The 22367-nt window shown below is 43.0% G+C and overlaps 1 protein-coding gene and 1 pseudogene across 1 annotated transcript; both read right to left on the bottom strand.

Annotated features, from left to right (window-relative positions):
• Positions 1-12219: 12219 nt before the first annotated feature.
• On the bottom strand, positions 12220-12928 carry LOC101757211 (cortical cell-delineating protein). The gene has a single exon (XM_004952614.2). It carries the CDS (start codon positions 12833-12835, stop codon positions 12437-12439), a length of 399 nt encoding a protein of 132 aa, XP_004952671.1. The 5' UTR covers positions 12836-12928; the 3' UTR covers positions 12220-12436.
• A 6909-nt stretch (positions 12929-19837) lies between these two features.
• Positions 19838-21050, bottom strand: LOC101757600 (annotated as a pseudogene).
• Positions 21051-22367: the final 1317 nt, after the last annotated feature.

The raw sequence follows: 22367 nt of genomic DNA on the forward strand, positions 1-22367 counted from the left end.
TTAGTAATATAACTTAGGGGCATAGAATGTCAACATGCATTTAAGTACTGCCAAGGAATGTCTTACTTTTGTATGATGCCTATAAAATCCTTGTACCTATCTCTATGATAGCTGGCTAAGTCGAGGACCACTACTTTTCCTAGCTTGGCTAAAATAATGATGCAAATCTAATGGTCTCTGCATTATATTAAAATAATTTATATTATAGATGACATTAAATAGCACCTAGTATATATATAGTAATTAAAACTAGCTTACTCAAAACCGTAAGGAGCCATGATATAATCCTTTTCAGCCTTTTTCTTCACTACTTTTGCAATGTATTCGAACACTTTGTGCATTTCTTCTCTATGGGCTTTTATTTTTATAGCATCTTTCTCCGCTTGTGTCTCTACTATTCTATTTGTGCTTTGATCGTTTTCGTCATTATGAGCTTGTGCTCTGGCTCGCTTATTCGTGCTGGGTTAAGATACGCTACCTTGAACCTGTCGTATGTCAATTCTTTCTCTCTCCATTGCATCCTGCAGAATAGGTTGCTCAAGTACTTGAAATAAAATACGTATGTATTTAAAACTCGTGTATGCAATACATGTTGACTTACAAGCACCATATAGAAATGAGATTCACATCAAGGTGTTGTCGACTGTAAAGTCTGTGCAAATCCTCGAAATCAATCACAATCCGGTACGAAAGAACGCCAAGGAAAAAAACCTTAGTTGGTACATGCGTGGTGATTGCTTGAATACCTTGCTTCATTGCATTTATGATCCATCCATGCAGCTTATTCGGTTCCCATGGGCCCTCCAGTAGATCCCACCGATACAAGAATGGTTTGCCATGCTCATAATCCATTGGGACATCATCTGACGCAAAGAAATTGAGGTTTTGATTCTTTTCCTTTTGCTGAGAGGCGTTGCGAGTTACAAATTTTTCACTTCAATACGTTTAAAAACTTGTCGACGTCTGCTGATGGAGCCTTTTCATATGTGCTGACCATACGGTGTACCGCTGGCCTCTTGGGAGGTAGAGATGCCGATGAAGGCGATGTTGGATCATTAACTTCTAAATTATCTACCCGTTCATCACCTTGTAGTGCTGATGTCCCATCATCCTCATTGAGAGCTTCTCAGACAGGTGATAGTATTGGCTGCTTGTCCTCATTGTTAGCTCCTTGCACATGTGACAGCGTCGGCTGCTCCGTGTCAACATTTGAATCTATAAGGGGTAGTTCTTGGCTTGGCCATGAGGTTTCTGGTGATGCATTTGGATCGATATCTCGGCGATGCCACAGTATGTACTACTTAATCACATCACCGAGAACCTCAATCCCCTCATCAGTAGGGATGTCTGTCTCGCATGACTCATCCAACACCGTAACAACTTGCACCCAAGCGTATTCTGGTGGGGGTGCCTTTGGGAACACATGACCCGTTACTGCCATGCCGGTTGCGACCTCTTGGAACTTATTTTGTTTCCTTCCATAAGGTATAACCAACTTGCATGGTGTATCCACTTGTATGTCGTCAACAGGATACCTCACATTTGTAATGGAGCCAGCACTACTCGGAGCAACGAATCCTATCTAAGCAAGTACCATGGTTGGTTCTGCTTGTCGTTGACCGTCGGATACTGTCGGGTCAGCCATCGTTTGGCTCATCCCATGGATGGCCAAAAACTCTAAGAACTCCTGCTTGGCGATTTCTCTCATCTTCTCTTCAAGGTTTTTCTTATAATGGCCGCGCTTCCTGTAGCTTGCTTGGTCATTGAGGAATGCTTTACCCCAGGGCAATGTTGATGACATCCCTCAAATGCACCCAGAGTGCTCCGCGGTTCCAATCGCGGTGGTCAGCTGATCTTTCTCCCTGTCGAGCCTAAAAAGACCCTTTTTTTGCGCCTCGCGAGCTGTTCCAACCTCTCGTAAATTAGCACTATTGAGGGGTGTTTGAATTTAACCTTGCCGTTGGGTGTTACAGTCGGAATTCCAGCTAGTACCCAATTCCTACTGCGCTCATCCAAGCTTGCAAACATATCCGGTAAACCAGCTCTCCTCCGTTCTTCTTTCTCTCTCCTCCATTTAGCTACCTTGCTAGCGTACCCTCCCGCACCCAAGTGATGGGGGTTCTCGGCGGCTTTCATAGTCTTTGCGGTATTTTCTTCGCTTAGGGATTTTGCTTCCAACGTGTTCTTCTATTGTTTGAACTCTTCCCACATTCTAGAGGAATCTTACCAAAGTCATCCCTAGCATTCTTGCCTTTCTGTACATATTCTTTATTAAGAGTAGACCTCCAATTCCTGAAACATCTCCCAAGGAGGCCCTCAGCAAAGTTTCTTGCGAATTTCTCTTGACCTTCAGGAAAAGTGAACCTTTCTTTCAATGTGACCCACAATACATCCTTTGTAGTGCTAGGCACCTTCTTCCAATTACTAGTCATGATCCAGGTCTGCAATTCATCCCTGACAATATCTCCACATATGTTCTGAAACATAGCAGATATCCCCTCAGGTAATATGGGCTCACCTTTAGCACCAAGCTCTTCTATTACGAGACTACTTTTTTCAAGAATCTAGTTTCGGCTTCATTGTCCACGTTTCCTTTTCGGATTACTACTAGAAGCAGTAGTAGCCAAAGGTTGTGGTGCAGAGGCAGCTACCTCCTCTTCATGCAAAGTAGATGTTCTACAATGTCGCGGTGGGGAATACACTGGGGATTGGTCATCATTCTATAGAGAAAACAATAGTTGGAGTTTATCATCTTCATGTGAACAACAAACATATCACTAGCTAGTATATGAATGTGCATGCAGGTACCTGATGATTCACGGTTGGATCGTATTCAGGGTCATCTTCATCTGGATGCATGCGAGACCTAGGTGGGCTTGGTTCGTACTCAGGTGGAGTAGAATACGATCCACAATCGTCATCAGAATCAGAATCCTCCGAGGAGGATTCAACATTGTTTTCATTGCTGTCCATCACTCTTAATGTGCAAAATTATAATACTTGCAATTAAAATTTATTTATGGATTTATACATATCATTAAATATTTATTATACATGAATTTATGCATATCAATAAATATTTGTACACCAACCTTTTCCTACAACAATTTATACATATTAATTATTCATGAATTTATGCATATCAATAAATATTTGTACACCAAACTTTTCCTTTCATAATTTATACATTTTTATTATTCATGAAAATTGCAATCCATAAATATTTAAACACCAAATTTATTATTACATTTTCTTTTCTACAATAATTTGCAATCCACTAGTTATATTTGCATGAAAAAAAATGCTCGGGCTCGGGGAGAGGAAGAGGCGCTTCAGCTCGGGGGAGAGGAGGAGGCACGGCAGCCTCGGGGAGGGTAGTGGCGCGGGCTCGGGGACGAGTGGCGGCGCTGGGGAGGCAGCGCCACGCCAGCGGTCGGGGATGAGGCAGCCCGGCATCACAGAGCGGCAGCGTGTCCTTGGGGAGGAGCTGCGGTGCACGGGAGGAGGAGCGGTTGCGCACGAGGAGGCGCAGCAACGTCGGGGAGGAGGTGGTGTCGGGGAGGGGGCCGCGGCAGCGCTCGTGGAGGAGGGCCGCGGCGGCGCACGGGTGAGCGGCGGCGGCTTCGAGGAGGGCAGCGGTTCCAGCGTGAAAATTTGGCAGCCTGATGGTGTAGTGAAACTTTCGCATCGGGACTTATAAAATTTGGTGCCCTAGTCACGTTTTATATAGGAGAGATCTATGCTGGCGGGTGCTAATGCAACCTGCCAGCATAGAGCCTTTGCGTTGGTGGGCATCATTAGCACTTGCAAGCACAGCTCTTCTGTGCTGGCAGGTGTCATTAAGCACCCGCCAACAAAGAGTTTTTAGCAAATTTCAAACATTTTGAATACTTGCTAAGTAAGTTCAAAATTGTTTGAAACATCTACACCTGAACATAAATATTTTGTAGTGCTTAAAAAATTATATTTTCATAAATACCACAAAAGTTTTTGAGTAGTTAGTTCACATGTCACTATAGGTTAAAACTCCTCATGACTTATACGGTGATTATGACTTGCATATCCAGTTGGGAAGAACGTACTGTTATACTATCTCAAAATTGTATTATTATTTTTGGTCCATGTTGGTGCACTGGTAAAGTGGTTACATGCCAAATATCATGATTTTGGGAACATATTATATTTTATTAAAATTTAGTTCAATCAAAAAGTAAATGGATTTTTGTATTAAACCTTTGAAAAATGTCCATATTTAAGAAAATTCCATGATTTGAGATAAAAACTAAAATGTATCTTTACAAGAAAACACAAAATCTAAGTGGGAAGGTGGATTATGCCATTCCATCTAGGTTTAATTTAATTTTAATAAAATATAATTTGTCGAACAATCATGATAATTGGCATGTAACCACTTTACGAGTGCACCAACATGGACAAAAATAATAAGACAATTTTAAAGTAGTGTAACAGTACGTCCTTCCCAAATGGATATCCAAGTCATAATCACCCCATAACCCATGAGGTGTTTCAGCCTATAGTGACATGTGAACTAACTAGTCAATGTATGAAAATATATATTTTTACATTCACTATATAACATTTATGTTTAGGTGTAGAAGTTTGAAACAATTTTGAACTCATTTATCAAGTATTTAAATTGTTTCAAAATTTGCTGAAAACTCCATGCTGGCAGGTGCTTAATGCCACCCGCCAGCTGATTTGTGCTGGCGGGCACTAATGTCACCCGCCAGCATAGAGGAGCTGTCTTGGTGGGCACGCCCGCCAGCACTTATGCCTCCCAGCATTGTGAACAAAAATTACGCCGTCAGGCTACCCGACTCCGTCGTGGCCCCTGAGTGCCGCCGGCCTCCTCACCAAGCACCATCTGCTCCCCACCGGGCCACATCTCATCCCCGCCAGGCCTCCTTGTCCCCACCGGGCCACCTTCCCTCCGGGCCGCCTCCTTCCCCGAGCGGCGCCTCCTCCCCGAGCACCGCCTGCTCCCCGTTGGGCCGCCTCTCATCTCCGCTAGGCCTCCTCGTCCCCGCCGGGCCACCTCCCCAAGCGCCGCCTCCTTCTTGCCAGCCGCATCTCATCCCCGCCGGGCTGTCTCCATCCCCGAGCGCCGCCTCCTCCCCAAGCACCACCTCCTCCACGCTGGGCCACCTCCTCCCCGGCCGGCGGATAGTTTTTTCTTTTTTTAAGTAAATTCATTAAGGAAAATGGATTGACTAGACAAACCTTAAATATGTATTCGATTATTAAATTTGATGCTTCTCTATTATAAATTTAAGGACCATAATTGTTTCATTTTATATTTTTGTACAATATATGTCATTTTTGTGCTCAAGGATATAATTGTTACCTTTTTCCATTTTTATTCCATGAAATTGGAACATGATTAGTTATAACAATGTACAATATTATGATTAGTTATAACAATGTACAATATTATGATTAGTTATAACAATGTACATGAGATTTAAACCAACAATTGTAAATTTCTTCTATTATTTTGGACAATCTTTTACTCTGAGCATTTCGTGAATTAATCAATTTTCGGCGTAACTATCATTGAAGTTGATGTTTGTGGAATGAACTATATCTTATTACAATTTTATTGGATAGTTTGGGTTAACTATGGCAAGTAGAAGTTCTTTTCCCCGTGGTAGTGGCGGCCATGGAGGTGGTAGGGGATAGTACATATTCAAGGACCCTCACGCTAGTCGTCCAGGACTTCACTTCCCTAATGGCGCCATTCACTTGCCAAGAGGCAATCGAAGGCATGGATTAGTTTCCAACATAGTAATATTCTTTCCTTCTTTTAATTGATTTTTTTACTGCACATGAATAAATTCTAAATTTACTTACATACAATGTAGCTTATCGACCCTATTATATAGCTCAAAGATGTTGTCGAAACTATATGTGGAACTTCTCCTGTAGTACAAATTGAGGTTGTTGGTGAACCTCATTTTAAAAGAGTGCATCTCTCTTTTCAAGTACCCGTTCGCCTCGATGTCACCATGAGAGGCTATCCCGATGGTTTCAATTGCCGCATGGGTTCAAATAGCACCAAATAGGGTAACTTTTGAGAGGACCGTCGTGGAGGCCTACCTAGAGCAGCTTAAGGATCATGGGTATTTTATGCCAGACTTGTCATATTTTCAAATAAAGCCGCTCGAGGAGGGAGAAGGCAATGTGATTGTGACTACTGAGAGGCTTTGTCGACTTAATCAACATGACATGGTATGGAACATTCTTTTATCATTCTTTTAACTTTAGCTATGTTACATCTTTTAACTTTCATCATGTTATTATCATCTTTTAGAATATATTTGGAACTACCATTGCGAAAGTGAGCTTTTGTGCAATTTTGGATCAAGTCTTGGATGTGTTTGATTTGACTTACACGGGTGGAAACTCGATGTTGACTAGAGATTGGAAGTTTCAGGCTCATCTCACTTTCTATAGACCACATCAGTTAAGGTCTCCATTGTTCGAGGTTTATAGTAGTGTATGTGATCGTCCATGTGAAGCGAAGGAGAGTGCACTCATTCATACTCTAACTTATTTTGATGAAGTTTTAGGCTGGACTATTGGAGACCTTAACTATATTCCATATCTAAGGAAGCGAGCTGGAGTATGAAATATGTAACATGTATGGTTGTACCCCTACCCTTTTCTTATGGATTTGAACTTGTTCTCTCTAGGACTTTTAAGTATTGATATACAAACTTGCACTATTATCAAAATTAGTTATATTGTATTCTGGCATGGATGTACCCCTACCCTTTTTCTTATGCTGGCGGTCAGTTACAAGATAATAAAGTCTAATCCATATTAATAAAGTCTTACAAGATAATTAATAAGTCTTACAGCATAACTAATAAGAAATGTTAATTTATCCTTTAATGATTCTTCCTTCATAGTCACTACGTAACCATGGCTTCATGGATTTATCAATGCTTGCTTAAACGCGCTTGATTCTTCGTTCATGGTCTTTGAACAGGTCCAATTCCTCATACTGATTGTAATCCTCAATGTCCACTACAACTTCAACTCCAAGGATCCTTTGTTTTTCAGAGACGGCAATGTGCTTCTTTTCATTCATAGGGTTGGTTATGTAGAATACCTATGCGACACACTCAGCGAGTACCCATGGGTCATGTTTGTAACCTACATTGGCTAGGTCTACAAGTGTCAACCCATAATTATCATCTGTAACGCCATTCGGGTGTTTGACCCATTGGCACTAAAAGACGGGGATCCAGATATTCCCTCAATAGTCAAGTTCTCATATTTCCTCTATGAAACTGTAGTAAGTTATATTCTGTCTGGATGTATCAATCACCTCTATGCGAACACCACTGTTTTGGTATGCCAAGCTTTTGTTGTCCTTTGCGGTGGTATAAAATATGTATCCATTAATTTCATATGCTTGCCATGAGGTGACACTGCTTGATGGGCCAGATGCCAACCTATTCAATGTTACTTCGTCTGTGGAATTTCCTTCAAATAGCAGCATATGGTCCTTCAACCATGATGGGAAATGACGCTTTTGCTCTTTGATGATCTAATTCTTCGAGCGACCATTACTTTGTCCACGGACCTCATTTAGGTGTTGCTCGATGAAGGACTCCACTATTGCGAGCTATTGTAGAACCCTTGAATGCACTTTCTCTAATTGTTGGTTGTCCTTGTCGATGAATCTTTTCATTCCAATGGTACCTCTCCCGGACAATCTAGCCTCGTGTCGAGATTCTGGTAAACCAATAGCTCTCTTATCTTTTATGTAATTTATGCAGCAATCAACACCCTCTTTTGTATGGTAGCTCTCGATCATGCTACCCTCTGGAAAGGTCTTATTTCTCATGTATCCATTGAGAGTCAACATGAACCATTCGTATGTCCACATTTGATGGAAGTACAGAGGCCCTAGTTCAGTTATTTGTTGGACCATGTGGACCATGAGATGTTCCATGATATCAGAAAAGGACGGAGGGACGCACATCTTGAGCTAGGCCTGAGTTTTTGACACAAACAGTTGAAGCATAGCCAACTCGACACAATCGATCACATTCTACGAAATCACATTGAAGAAGTAATACATCCGTGTGATAACCATCTTTATGAATACTGGTTTGATAGCCCGGATTGCAATAGTGAGAAAAACTATAATCATCACATGGCAATCATGAGAGTTATAGCCGGCAAGCATCATGTCCTTCAATGAGACTAGTGACCGGATGTTGGATGAGAATCCGGTTGACACTTTCAACCAGTGCAAGCACTTGCACATAGCCAATCTCTCATCTGGTGTTAAGTTGCTAGCCAGGGGAAGGTATTGTTTACCATTAGGAAGTTCTTGCGGGTGGAGCTCTAGCCTGATTTGAAGGTCAATTAGATCCTTCCATGATTTTAGTCCGTCCTTTGCCTTGCCTGATAAGCCCAAGAATCCGATGGTGCTATCGAACATATTCTTTTGAAGATGCATCCCATCAATGGCATGGTGCACCGCCAGCTCTGGCCAGTATGGCAAATACTTCAAGAAGATAGACATCTTCTTAAATGGCACGTCTGCGACATCTGTAGTTTTAGCCTGCTTCCTTCCCCTTTTTGAATTATTAGCACCACCTAATGACTTCTTACTGAGTTTAAACTTGACCTTCTCGCACATTTCAAATACTATTTTACCCATAGCCGGTTTTGGAGCAAAATCATTCTCATCTATGCCATCAAAAAAGTCCTTCATCCTACGGTATTTGTGCGTCTTCAATAAGAAGCGCCTGTGCCGTGTGAACATTGTCTTCATAGATCCCTTAAGGTACACATATGATGTACCATCCAAGAAAACTACGCGTGTTGTCTTACCTTTTACCTAAGCTGTCAGGACAAATAGGGTAGTATAATTATTGATGGTAACAAAGATAATAGCCCTTAATGTGAAGTGCTCCTATCTGTATTCATCCCACATCCGAACCCCATCTTCCCAAAGCTTCTACATATCTTCTATCAAAGACTCAAGGAAAACATCTATGTCGATGCCAGGTTGATTTGGGCCTTGTATGAGAATGGTTAGTAAAAAAAACTTTCTCTTGTGACATAGCCATAGGGGAAGGTTGTATATGGTCATCAGCACTGGCCATGTGCTGTGTGTGCTGCTTCTTTCACCAAACGGATTCATGTTGTATGTACTCAACACGAATCGTACATTCCTTTTTTTCATCTGAAAACTCTAGATGATTGGCATCAAAGGTCCTCCACTGGCGAGCATCGAAAGGATGTCGAAGCTTTCCATCAGCTTTTGCTGGGCGATCAGCATGCCAAGTCATCCTTTCAACGGTCTATGGGTTTGAAAATAAACGCTTCTAGACAGTCCACCATTGGCAAGTACCACATCACCAAGGTAGGAACTCTGCCCTAAGTTGTCATGTCAGTACCTATATAGGACTCGCCCTCCACTTGAGCACCTGCACTTTTCTTTGTACCATTCTTCTTCTTATTCCCGATAGAGGAATCGGCACGGTCCTCACAGAAATCGGTATTACTTTTGTAACGGCTAGCATCGCAATTTAGACACTTTTCCAATGCTGCATACTCACCGCGGTACAATATGTAATGGTTCCTGCACGCGTGTAATCTTTGCACGCATCTTTAATGGATTGATAATTTTCTTTGCTTCGTATGTGTTTTTTGGCACAAATTTAGGCTTTGGGAGCAACTTGCCCAGCAGGGTGAGGAGATCATTAAAACTACTGTCTGACCAGCCGAATTTAGCCTTCAGGATTAGAAGATGAAGGACGAAATGCAACACTGTCCACTCTTTCCCACATCCCTCATACATACGGTCCTTTGCTGCCTTTTTGAGTGTCTCAAAATTCTCTAACCCTTTAGCACTCCGTAGCAACACTTCTGATTCAATGTGGTGCAACATGTCCTCCATATCAACATCATGTTCATCGTCCACATGTGGTTCCACACGCGCATCTATTTGGTCACCATTTTGATCTCCACGGTCATAATCATCATCCATCATAACATGCTCATTTTCGTTTGCATCATCACCACCCACTTCATCAGAGCCAGTATCGATATCTGTGTTGTTGAAAATACCTTCCATCTCACCATGGTGGCACCAAATTGTGTATCCATCCATAAAATCTCGCTTTATCAAATGCCTCTTCATGACATCAGTATCCTCCCATACAATATCGTTGCTACAGTCAAAACACAGACAATATATTTGCTTTGTCTTGCAAATGCGAGCGTGCTTCTCTGCAGCCTCCACAAACTTTGATACCTCTAGCATGAATGTATGCGAATGTCTCCATATGCCATACATCCATGCTCTATGATCCATCTTTAACAACCTAAGACAACAATTCTACGTTATATTAACTAATTTATATAAACTCAATTAAATTATGGATGTAGTAACTAATAAGTAAGAAGAAATATAAGAAAAAAATAATTCTATATTACCCTAAATGAAACTCAATTAAACCATGGATGTAATAATTAATAAGTACAAGGTAAAAAAATCAAACTCAATTATATATTAATTCAATCAAACTCATTAATTAAAACTACGGATGTAATAAAAATATAATCAAACTCAATTCTATATTACATTAAAATGACAAACAAAGCATTGTAATAGTTATAGAAGTTGAAAAAGAAGGATGGAATGGCACAAACTTACCTTTTATAGCCACCTCCTATAAAGAAAATAAGAGCAAAACCTTCCCCCTTAGATTTAGTATTTTAGGAGCTTTTCCTAAGCTCCTCTCAGGCAAACTCCAAATGGAAGGTTGGATGGGGAAGAAGCTGTTCGCGGTTTTGTCTGGGTGGCATTTGTGCTGGCCTAACGCACCCGCCAGCACAGATGCATCCGATAGCGGGCACTAGCCCTGTGGCTCTAGTCACCCTTTGCGCTGGCAGGTGCCAATTCTGCCCGCCAGCACGCTAATTTCGACGTGCCAGCATAAATTGTTTCTAGCATAGTGTTCACAACTTCCTTGTTATATATATTATGTAATCAAAGTGTTTTTTTTCTTTTAATATGTTGAGGGCCTGAATATATAGTTTGTATCAAACGTACATACACTACTAGAAAAATGACATTTCATCCCAAAGATTAGTACCTGTCACTTTTTGACCCAGTAATAATGTTAGCATTAGTACCGGGCCTAACAGATAGCCCCCGAGGGCCCCCCATGACCACCTTTAGTATCGGCTGGGGGCTCCATCCGGTACTAAAGGGGGACCTTTAGTACTAGGTGGGAACTAAATCCCCCCACCCCGTGCATGGTGCTCCTCCGTCCTTATCCCTTCCTCCTCCTCCTCCTCCTTAGTCTCTCATCCCCCCCTCTCTCTCTCTCTCCATGTAGTGCCTTCCCTTATCCCTCTCTCTCTTACACAGTCTTCTCCTCCTCCTCTACTGCCTCCGCTACCCTCCCCCTCCGCTTGCCCCTCACCGGCGGTGAGGAGCAGTGACGGGGTGAGCTGAGGTGGCGACGGCGACGGCGGGCGGGGAAGGACGGAGCGGCGACGACTGCAGGGTGAGGTGAGGTAGCAGCGGCGACGGCCAGCGGGGCGGGGCGGAGTGGCAGCGACTGTGGGGTAGGACGGAGCGGCGGCGACGGCGGGGCGGAGCGCGGAGGGGCGGCGGGCGGAGGGGTGGAGGCGGATGCGGGGCGGTGGGGCCGGGCGCGCGGCTAGCGAAGGCAGGTGGGCGGAGGGGCGGGGTGGCCGGGTGGCAGCAGGAGCGGAGGAGGGCGGCGGGGTGACGGAGGGTGAACAGGTGGCGAGCGGAGGAGGGCGGCGGGCGGCGGGGCAGAGGGCGGCGGCGACGGGCGGCGGAAGGGGGCAGCGGTGGTGCAGCGGGGTCGGGGCCGGGCGGGAATTTTAGTTTTTTTATTTTTTTAATACTCTTTAGTACCGGTTATTTCAACCGGTACTAAAGGACCCCCTCTAATACCGAATTGACAGTACTGGTTGCGAAACCGGTACTAAAGGGTTCCCAACCGGCACTAGAACCGTTTTCTTTAGTGATGATAGACTAATATAGTTCGTGCCAAGCTCTGTTTGCCGGTTGTCGGTTTGGCACATACTCACGATCCATTAATTCATCACAAATATTCTTCATGGACAAAAATGAAAAAAAGAATTGAGGTGTAAACAATATCGTCCATATATGCCATATCACAGCTCAAGTTGACACAACTTGTATGAACTTTTATTCACGTATATATGAAGTTACAGACACAAATGTTTGTATGATGAAATAGAACAATATTTTACATGGCAAAAGCTCTCCCGATCCATCACCCGGACACCGAAGTGAAGAGAACACATACGTGCATTCAGATATAGACCAACACATAGACTATAATAACATAGGTGCACAAGATCGCAGCAAGGCAGTGGTTACTTAGAGGGGGCAGGTGAAGTCTGCGGGGCAGACCTTGCCACAGTGGTTGAGGAGGAGGCGCAGGTCGATGGGCACGTTGAGGTTGATGCCGAGGATGTTGGCCTTGATGGCGGTGCAGAGGCAGACGGCGGCGTCGAGGTCGACGAGCCCCTGCAGCAGCGGGCAGCACTGGTCGTTCCCCAGGCCGGGGATGTTGAGCTTCAGTAGGTTCAGCACGTTCGCGCACACCTGCAGCTTGAGCGCGTTGATCGGGCAGGATCCACCGCCGGACGGCGTCGGCACGACCGGCGGGGTGGGGACCACCGGCGGGGTAGGGCAGTACGGCGTGCAGCCGTGAACGGCCGCCGCGAAGGCGAGGACGGACAGGGCGAGAAAGAGGGCAAGCTTGGATGGCGCCATTGCTATCTCAGCTAGCTATAGCTTTTCAAGTGTGCTATGAGCTTCTCTAGCTATAGCTAGCTCTTGTGAGTAGTATTGGCTTGTGTGTGTGGGATGGTTATCTTGAAGTGGTGCTTCGGGTGGTATTTATAAGCTGATTGGGCGAGTACGTGATGGACGTGATGCCTGTAGGCCGTGGGCTGTGGGCTGTGGGCTGGTCTCTGTCAAACCCTACGTGGCTTCTGGTCCTGCAAGTTGCATCCGTGTGAAAATATGTAAGGTAGTAGCTGGCTGGGGATGAAAGAAGGGACAAAGGATTCATGTGGCCCGCGAAGGAATGAGCCTTGGTCGTTTTCGTTTCACTATGTTCATTAACGTGCCGACACTCCTCTGAATCCCAAAGACAAGTCCAGTCATCACAAAAATAAAAAATAAAAACAAGTCCAGTGAAACATTAACTTTTATCTGTCCCATATGAAAGCATTTTTCATAATAAGATTATAATTTAGAAAAAAAATTATCTTGTCACCCTATTCCCACCATCCACAAATTAATGTAACAACTTTTGGGGTTCAAAATTTGCCCTCAAATATAAGTCTTCTAACCTAATTTATCATAATAGGAAAGATCTAATGCTGTCGTTTATGGCATTGATTGCCTAAGGCGTGATTTATAATTGCATTGTTGTTATATTGGTGCTTGGATAAGGGGTACATGCACCCTTTGCCCCATGCTTGAACTGTCCTAAAAATCCCACAGGTAATTATATTTGTGGATGGAGTGAGTATGTGAATTTTTAGAAGTTAAACAAAAGGTTTGACCAGCAACAATGCTAGATGGGTTTCTCATTTTTAGTGTCAAGGTTCGTGGTTTATTGGTCTCCATTATTTAACACCTCTAGCGAAAACCTCATAAAACAAGGTTTTTCTTTATAATAAACAACAAAACGTCGAGAGATGCTCTGATTTATGGGATGGGAGTGTGGGTGTTTTATACCCAGCAACCTACTGAGGGGTATCTTGAGGTAGTAGATTGGTTGGTGGGGAATCGTCGGATGTGAAACTTAAAGATAAAAGCGAGGACACAAGACACGGATTTAAACAGGTTCGGACCGCCAGAGTAACGTAGTACCCTACATCCTATTTGGGGTGTTGTATATTGCGCCCTGCGCTTGGGTGTTGTTTGGTGTTGAGGATTTGGTCCTCTATTGTGGTTTTATGAGGTTTCACCTACCGATCTAGGGACCCCTACCCTCCTTTATATACTCCAGGGGTGGAATTACTAGTCAGTTACAAGGAGGAGTCCTAGTAGAATTACATGGTATGAGTCCTAGTAGGATTGCATAAGAATCCTAGTAGGAGTCCGTCTTTTTTCCTTCCTTACGGGTATTGGGGATCTATCCCCGATAAGCCTTCGAGCGCTTCATAGTCGAATGTAGCAGCCTTCGAGTACTTTTCAGATCCTCGCCAAGTAGTTTTGATGCTCTTTAAGTACTTTATCTGATTGAATCTTCAAAGTTCCTCAAAGCTGTTATGAGGCTATGGTGTGCTCAAGCCCTATGTTATCATGATTTTGTAATCTTCATCTTTCGAATGTGATATGGAGGCTGGCAGAAGTCGCAGTCCATATGGAGTAGGCTCTGAGCCATAAGTTAAATAGAAGAATCAGGCTGAGGGTCAATAAAATCTTGAATCTTCTTCCTTCATCTTGAAAAAAATCAACTGTTGGGTGTAGCTTATCAGCCCCCGAGCCTTGGAATGATTAAATAATCAATCCGAGGGTATTTAGTCTTCACGTTAGTCGTCTTTTGAGTAGTTTTGTGGCATCCAGACCCCGAGCTTATGCGCCAGGTGGGCCGTAGAAGCCACGTCAAGTAGTTATTTGACGCTTAGCGCCCAAGCTTGGAAGCTACCTTAGCCATTAGAAATATTCCGAGTAGTAATTGGTGCTTAGCCCCCGAGCTTGGGAGCTAGCGGAGCCATTGGAGGTACGCTGAGCATCCTGGAGAGTCGTAGCTGAAACTTGACCTGCAAAAAGAGATGCATATATTATGTAGCATATTTGTAGAATTTGGAACTACTGAAAATGTAAATGTTGTGTGTCATGCTCTTATTTCGACCATATTTTTCCCGAGTAGTTAGCCTATTACATTTAGGCTCTCAATCCCTATTTAGTCATTGCCATTGCGTGTGAGATCTTTGTCTCATGTACGCGTACTGGCAATGCTGCTACGGAGATCTTTGCATTTAGGCATGACAAAAGATCCGAGACTTTCATGAATTGAGGTGTGTTCTGCTTAAGGATATTGGCGACCGCTAAGAGAAGACATTTAAAATAAGTAGTCGGCATTGTGACAAAAAGATTGCGCGATTGCACGTATAGTAGTCATTGAGACTTTTCTGCCTTTTTGGCAAGGAGAGCGCGTGTTGCCGCGCATAGGATTTGTGCCTCCTTAGGGTGTAACCGCTTCGAGTCTCCAGCACTCAGTCCACCAAACTTCATGGTAGAGCCTCCTAATTCGGTGTAACAAGCCTGTGGCGGAGCGTCCAAAACTCAGTGCACCAAACCCGTGGTGATAGCCTCCGTAATTCGGTGTACCAAGCCTATGGCTGTCGGTCAACATGCCTCAAGAATAGTTGGCGAAGTGTAGCTCTGGAGGGTAATTACCGTCGAGAGGCGTATATAAATAAGTACTCGGCGCGTTGCCCTGCATGCAGAAAACAAGCCAAGAAAAATTATATAAAATAATTAAAAAAAGTGACTTAGCTTGATTCGTGAATGATTGTCAACGAAGCCGTGTCGATTGTTGATAAAGCTAACTAATCGGAGTCGATTCTGACTAGTTGTTGATCACGTCGAACCCGCCCTCGACTAGTTTTCTAGTCGAGACGAGTAGTCGAAGTAGACCATCCTCGACTAGTTTTCTAGTCGAGACGGGTAGTCAAAGTAGTCGTCGGCAACTTGATGCGGCCGGACGTCGGGTAGCAGTGCTCACGTACATCTTCTATGTACGTTAGGCTATGACTTTTTTGGTCTTGTGGTAGCCTTCCATGTGCTTGTAGCACAAATCCCTCAAAATTGCTTTTTACGGAGAGTAGTCGAAGCTAATTATTTGCTCAATCCGCGCGTGACTGTAACAGGTCTTTATCTTCTTGGAAATTATGGCATGGGTCCCTTAGTCAACCTGATCTCCCAACTCGAATCTGATTTGCCTCTGCCTTGATCGACGAGCCGTATGCAGCAGCCTGTGGCGGAAACCGACTGGGTCTTCGACTGGAATGTGGAGCACATCGATTCTATCTTGGCATAGATTTGTCTGCTCGGAACTCCGACTCGACGACTCGCTTCTTGTCGAGTAGATTGATTTTGATGATGAGATTCTTCAAGCTCGCCCGATGATCTCGACGATCACAATTACCCACCAGATGTCGGTGTTTTATACCTGGCAACCTACCGAGGGGTATCCCGAGGTAGTAGATTGGTTGATGGGGAATCGTCGGACCTGGAACTCGAAGGTAAAAGCAAGGACACAAGATACCGATTTATACAGGTTCGGGCCGTCAGAATAGCGTAATACCTACGTCCTGTTTGGGGTGTTGTATATTGCGCCCTGCGCTTGGGTGTTGTTTGGTGTTGAGGATTTGGTCCTCTGTCGTGGTTCTATGAGGTCTTCGCCTACCGATCTAGGGAGCCTCTGCCCTCCTTTATATACTCCAGGGGATGGGATTACTAGTCGGTTATAAGGAGTCCTAGTAGAATTACATAGTAGGACCATGAGTCCTAGTAGGATTACAGAGAAATTCTAGTAGGAGTCCATCTCCTTTCTTCCTTGTGGGTACTAGAGATCTATCCCCGACAGAGGTTTCATTCACAGGTTGAAACAAAGGAAGAAAAGAGATGTTAAACGAGCAACACCCACACCATGTTGATATATATAAAAGCTCCACGGTATATATGGTCATGGTAGCATTATACATGAGAGTTCTGATTTCATCCTCGTCACTGAGAAGGAATTAATCCAGAATTAGCCAAATGCTACACGAATACGAACCAGAGTTTTGAAAGCAAAAGACCTCTTAATAATAACAAATCTAAAAACTAAATGATCATTCGTGGGAGTTGGGAGGTCAAGAAATCCATTCACAAAATGTATTGCGCGCCACAGAAACTTAGTATATTATATATAGAAGCAGCTAGTGAGTTTTTTCCAAAATTCCAGTCGCATCATTTTGTAGCTATCTGTAGTATATATCATCGTTATCTGGGCACCGTATATATCATTGTTATCTAGTGGGTGCCCAGGTGGGTAGGTAAGCTCCCAGTTTAGCTTTAAAAAAAGTCCCAATTTCACTCAAAGCCACACGAAAGATAAATTGTGATAAGTATGTGGCTCTCTCTTCCTCTCTAGATACTCCATCCGTTCCAAATTGTAGGTCATTTTGACTTTTCTAAATTCATGTATAGTAGTGCTAGATTAGACTTTGAGATTGTAATATCCACAATACAATATGCATTTTCTTTTTGTTAACCTTGGTTGCTACTTTCAATTTTTTTTTTTTTTTGGCTGATGATCGTTGATCGATCAATAATAGTCGACGTGTCAAGTCTTGCAAATCGGCCATGCATGTCGCCGGTGTAGAGTAGCTAGCTAGCTCTACTCGTGCACACGCACGTCTGGCCCATCCAACGACGAGTAAAAATCTCATTGTTGACGAATATACATGTAAGGAGATTATTCTACGAGAGCCTAGAGCATTTTGACCTCTTTGCTTGATGCTAGGTATTCGACTTTCTGATGGGCAATCAGGCAGTACGTACCTCGCACATGTGGTGTAGCTGTGTGACACCGTGTATACGTTCATATATTTCCACATAACACACCTACTACTCTATAGTTTGTTTTTGCAAACTATTTTGCTACTTTCCAATCATCTATGATTAAAACACGCCGAGTAAAGGTCTAGAATTTCTGTGCAATATAACTCATTTTGCAGTTTTTTTTAACCATTTTGCAATAAGGGCTCACGTAGCTTTACTTTGTTGTGACTTTTGACTAGTTCCGGCAATCTGTTTTGGATCTTTTGGGCTTTCGTTAAACCTAAATTTGGTTTATGTTTATGGTTAAAAAACATCTTTTTGATTCAAAATTCATCATCAACACAAACACAACTGTTTTGCAATCATCTTTGATTAAAACACGCCGAGTACAGGTCTAGAATTACTGTGCAATATAATTCATAAAAAAACTTCACTGCTTTTTTTTGCAGTTTTTTTAACCATATATTTGCAAGAAAGGCTCACGTAGCTTTACTAGTTCCGACATTTTGTTTTTGGATCTTTTGGGCTTTAGCTAAACCTAAATTTCTTCTCATTCTATGTTTAAAAAAAACATCTTTGATTCAAAATTCATCATCAACACAAACAACAGAAGACAGGTTTGGTTGCTATTTTTCTGAAAGGGATAGGAGCAAGGGGCTTGCCCCTAACAAATGTATGCTGAATTGAGCAAGATCCATTTAAACCAAATGCTAAAGCAATGATACAAACAAGAACTTGCATTCTCTCCTGGACATGAGCCAACATTTGGAAGATTGACAAAGATTTGGGATTCAGTAAATTGGGCACTACAGTTTATTTGAACCTTGATGTGATAAGTTCAACAACATTCATACCGCCAACTGGCTAGTAGGCCGGTTCATTATTGGCTCAGAGTTAGTACCTCACGCATTCTATCTTAATTATTTTATTGTATACACAAATTTAGAAATATATGGTTTCTACTGCTATTATTAAGTACTCAACATGTATGATTCTTTTGTCTTAGCCTTGTGATATCTCAAAGTAGTACTCCAACATGATGATCTGGACTTCCTTGTTAAAGAGTTGATGTTGACAATGACATGGTAACTATATTCATATCGCATATACTCTAAATATAAACTTCAAAACCGTTGCGTGTGGTCCAGCATTATGCCACAGCTAGGTGCTAGAGGCGTATATTTTGTTCTGTGATTCAGATATACACGTTTATAGGCGCCATTTTCAGTAAAATTTCAAGTTTAATTCCTTGGCCATCATCTTATAACTGGATATATTGCTAGACATGATTTTATAACTGACGTCCAGTTGAATGAGTAAAAATATACTAACATAAATGTTGCATCATTGGTACGGTGTAAATCATGTGCGGTTGCCTATGAACCGCATATGGTGTAAACAGTCCACAAATGGGTTTAGGTATAGTCATGTTAAAGCCACATCTATTTTATTTTATTTTATTGCGAAGAACATCTATGTTAGCCAGAAGAGTTGTGTAGAGGATTTCCCTTTTCAAAACCCCTCATAATTATGTTAATGTTACATCATTGGTGTTTTCTAGGGTCATGTATACCACTCGGATGTAAGCCAACCTAATCGAGTAACCGTAGTGCCCCAGGAAAGAGTTGCGATAAAAACTAGGGAAAATGGACGATGTATGCCTCATTAACCATCAAGTTACCAAGCATTTCATTCGAATTTGTAAATTCACTCACATTATTATAATTTATTGCAGTTGCAAGGATTTACAAGTTTCTTCTCGTTTTATGCATTGCATTAGCAAGATGAAATTTTGCTTTAATATGTCAAGGGCGTGACTAGTTTGTATCAATTATTCAGCGCCTCCGTATTGATGCCAAGCTATGTTTGCATTGCCAATTGGCAGTTTGGAGCCCACATGATCCTTCATCGCAAATGCAGCATGCCGATCATTCTTCATGGTCGAAATTGAAAAAGGAGTTCAGGTGTAAACAATATCACAGCTCAAGTTGACACAACTCGTATAAACTTTTATTTCACGTATATATGAAGTTACAGACACATGTTTGCAGCAACAAGGACAGCAGTTTGCGAGCTCCCCTGAGATCGCTCGGACCCGAAGAGAAAAAGAACACAGATGCAGAACAACACATAGACTGACAACTAGGTGCACAAGATCGTATCAGATGATGCGTGGAAGCGTGGAGCGTTTCATCAACTGGTTACTTAGAGGGGGCAGGTGAAGTATGCGGGGCAGACCTTGCCACAGTGGTTGAGGAGGAGGCGCAAGTCGATGGGCACGTTGAGCTTGATACCGAGTATTTTGGCCTTGATGGCGGTGCAGAGGCAGACGGCGGCGTCTGGTCGACAAGGCCATGTAGCAACGGGCAGCACCGGTCGTTACCCAAGATGGGGATGTTGAGCTTCAGCAAGTTCAGCACATTAGCGCACACCTCTAGCTTCAGCACGTTGATCGGGCACGATCCGCCGCTAGACGGTGGTGTGGGGACAGGAGCGTAGTAGCTGCAGGGTATGCCGGGTGGGCCGCGGCATACCCTGTGTTTTGGCCCAGTAGAGCAATAGATACAGTCCATCAGCCCGCAAGTAAAAATAAAAAAACATCAAACCCTTCCGTCACCGCCACCGCCTCGTGCCCTCGTCTCGCGACGTTTGGTGCCGCGCGTCGCCGTCGTCCAGTGCCTTCACGTGGCCACACCTCCGACCATCCGCCATCCGCCGCCGCCTGTCCACTGCCCAGCAGCCCAGAGGCACCCGCCGGCAAGCGCCGAGTGGTCCGGCCATCACCACGTGCAGGACTCAGCAGGCACGCCGGTTGCCCCATTCATCTATAATCCTTTTCCTCAGTTCCTTTTGCAGACTTGCAGAACTTTCAACGCAGGTACAGTAAGAAGTATTCTCGTGTTGCTTGATGCGTTCTTCTCCATTAATACTCTTGTAATTAAATTAAATAATGATGCATGCAATTTTTTTGTTTGTAGAATGGTTGAATTATGAAGAGGAACGGAAACATTGCATCTTTTTTTCCAAAAACATGTAGCAAAGAAGGCGGCTGATGCTGCTTCATCTCCTTGCGCAGCTCCTGTTGCAACTTTTATAAAGGTGTGTAACCTTTTTATGCATATTTTGGACGATTTGTATTATACTTTAGGAAACTTTTGGACGATATATTTAAGATTTGGTATGTTATTTTTATAAATTTTTAAATTGTTTACCAGATTATATACACCGTTTATATATTGACTGAACCGAATTATATATGAAAAAATTATTGCGGCATACCCTTTGATAAAATTCTAACTACGCCACTGTGTGGGGATCACCGGTAGGGTAGGGCAGTACGGCGTGCAGCCGTGGACGGCCACCGCGCTAAGGCGAGGACGGACAGGGCAAGGAAGAGGGCAAGCTTGGATGGGGCCATTGCTATCAGCTAGCTAGATGTAGCTTCAGGTGTGTGCTAGATAAGCTGCTAGCTTTAGCTAAGCTTGTGAGTAGTATGAGCTCGTGTGTGTTGGGATGGTTCTCTTGAGGTGGTGGGGTTGTATTTATAGGCCAATTTTGCGAGTATATATATGTTTGATGTGATGCAAATTGCATCCATTCATGTGAACAGAAGATATAGTATGTTGATGAATGGGACAAACGATTGGTGTGGCCGTGACGAAGGAATTAGCGTTGGTCGTTTAACGGGGCAAAGGGCTTGGTTGGTTATCTCAGATATAAATCCATCGAGGCACACGTTTGTAGCAACAAGGATATAAGTTTGTAAACCGTAGGTTGTTGTAATTTTTCTAAATATATAGTTTTTTATGCATCGAGATATATATTAAATCTAGATACATAGCAAAATCTATGTATCTAAAAAATTCAAAACGACCTACAATTTGGAACGGAGAGAATACCCCCAAACCACACGTTAGTGATACAACTTGGTATGCAATAAGATAATAATGGGTGTGGAGGGTCAGAGAATAATACCACTGGCCAAATGCTCCCTTTAGTCTTTGGCCACGAAACATATAATCTCCAATATACTCCAACCTAAGGGAGGAAAATGCATGGTATCTTTTTATTAAGGTACTAATAAGGTTCGTCTGTTTTCCTTCTACTGCCGTATATTGTGCATCAAAAATTAAAATGAGTTGACATATAGGGTGCCAGGTTGTACTCTATCTGCATGCTTCATGGGACGGGTGTTCATACACAGGTTTGAAACAAGGTAGAAAAGACACGAATATCAAGCAACACCACTACCATACCGATATATAAAAAGCTATACTGCCAGTATATTGTATATACATAGTCCTCCATTACGTAGATCCAGCAGGGCAGCATACACCCATGAATCTTGATTTCGCGAGGCCTGCGTGCCGACAGGCTCGGCGCATTAGCAAAGTTATTAACTTATATTATTGGTAGCCCCTGGCATGTAGAAGGCCAGGCCTGCTTAAACACACACATCTGGATTGGCTAGCTTCAACATATTTAAACCAACCACACAAAGGCGTAGCGATAGCTGTATAGAGCTCATTTGCTGCAGACAACTCCGGTTTCTTCATCCATACTTGATCATTAAAGCTCTCCTTGCCATCGAACAACAAAGCCTTCAAGCTATTCATCCTGCAACGCTAAGACCTCGATAAGCACAAGCAGATATTGATCACTGAAGGCCTGTATCTCAGGTGATTCATTATTAATTATGCGAATTAATAACTTTATTTACAACGAAAAACGCAAA

This window comes from Setaria italica, chromosome I (genome assembly GCF_000263155.2).
Source record: "Setaria italica strain Yugu1 chromosome I, Setaria_italica_v2.0, whole genome shotgun sequence".
Lineage (NCBI taxonomy): Eukaryota > Viridiplantae > Streptophyta > Magnoliopsida > Poales > Poaceae > Setaria > Setaria italica.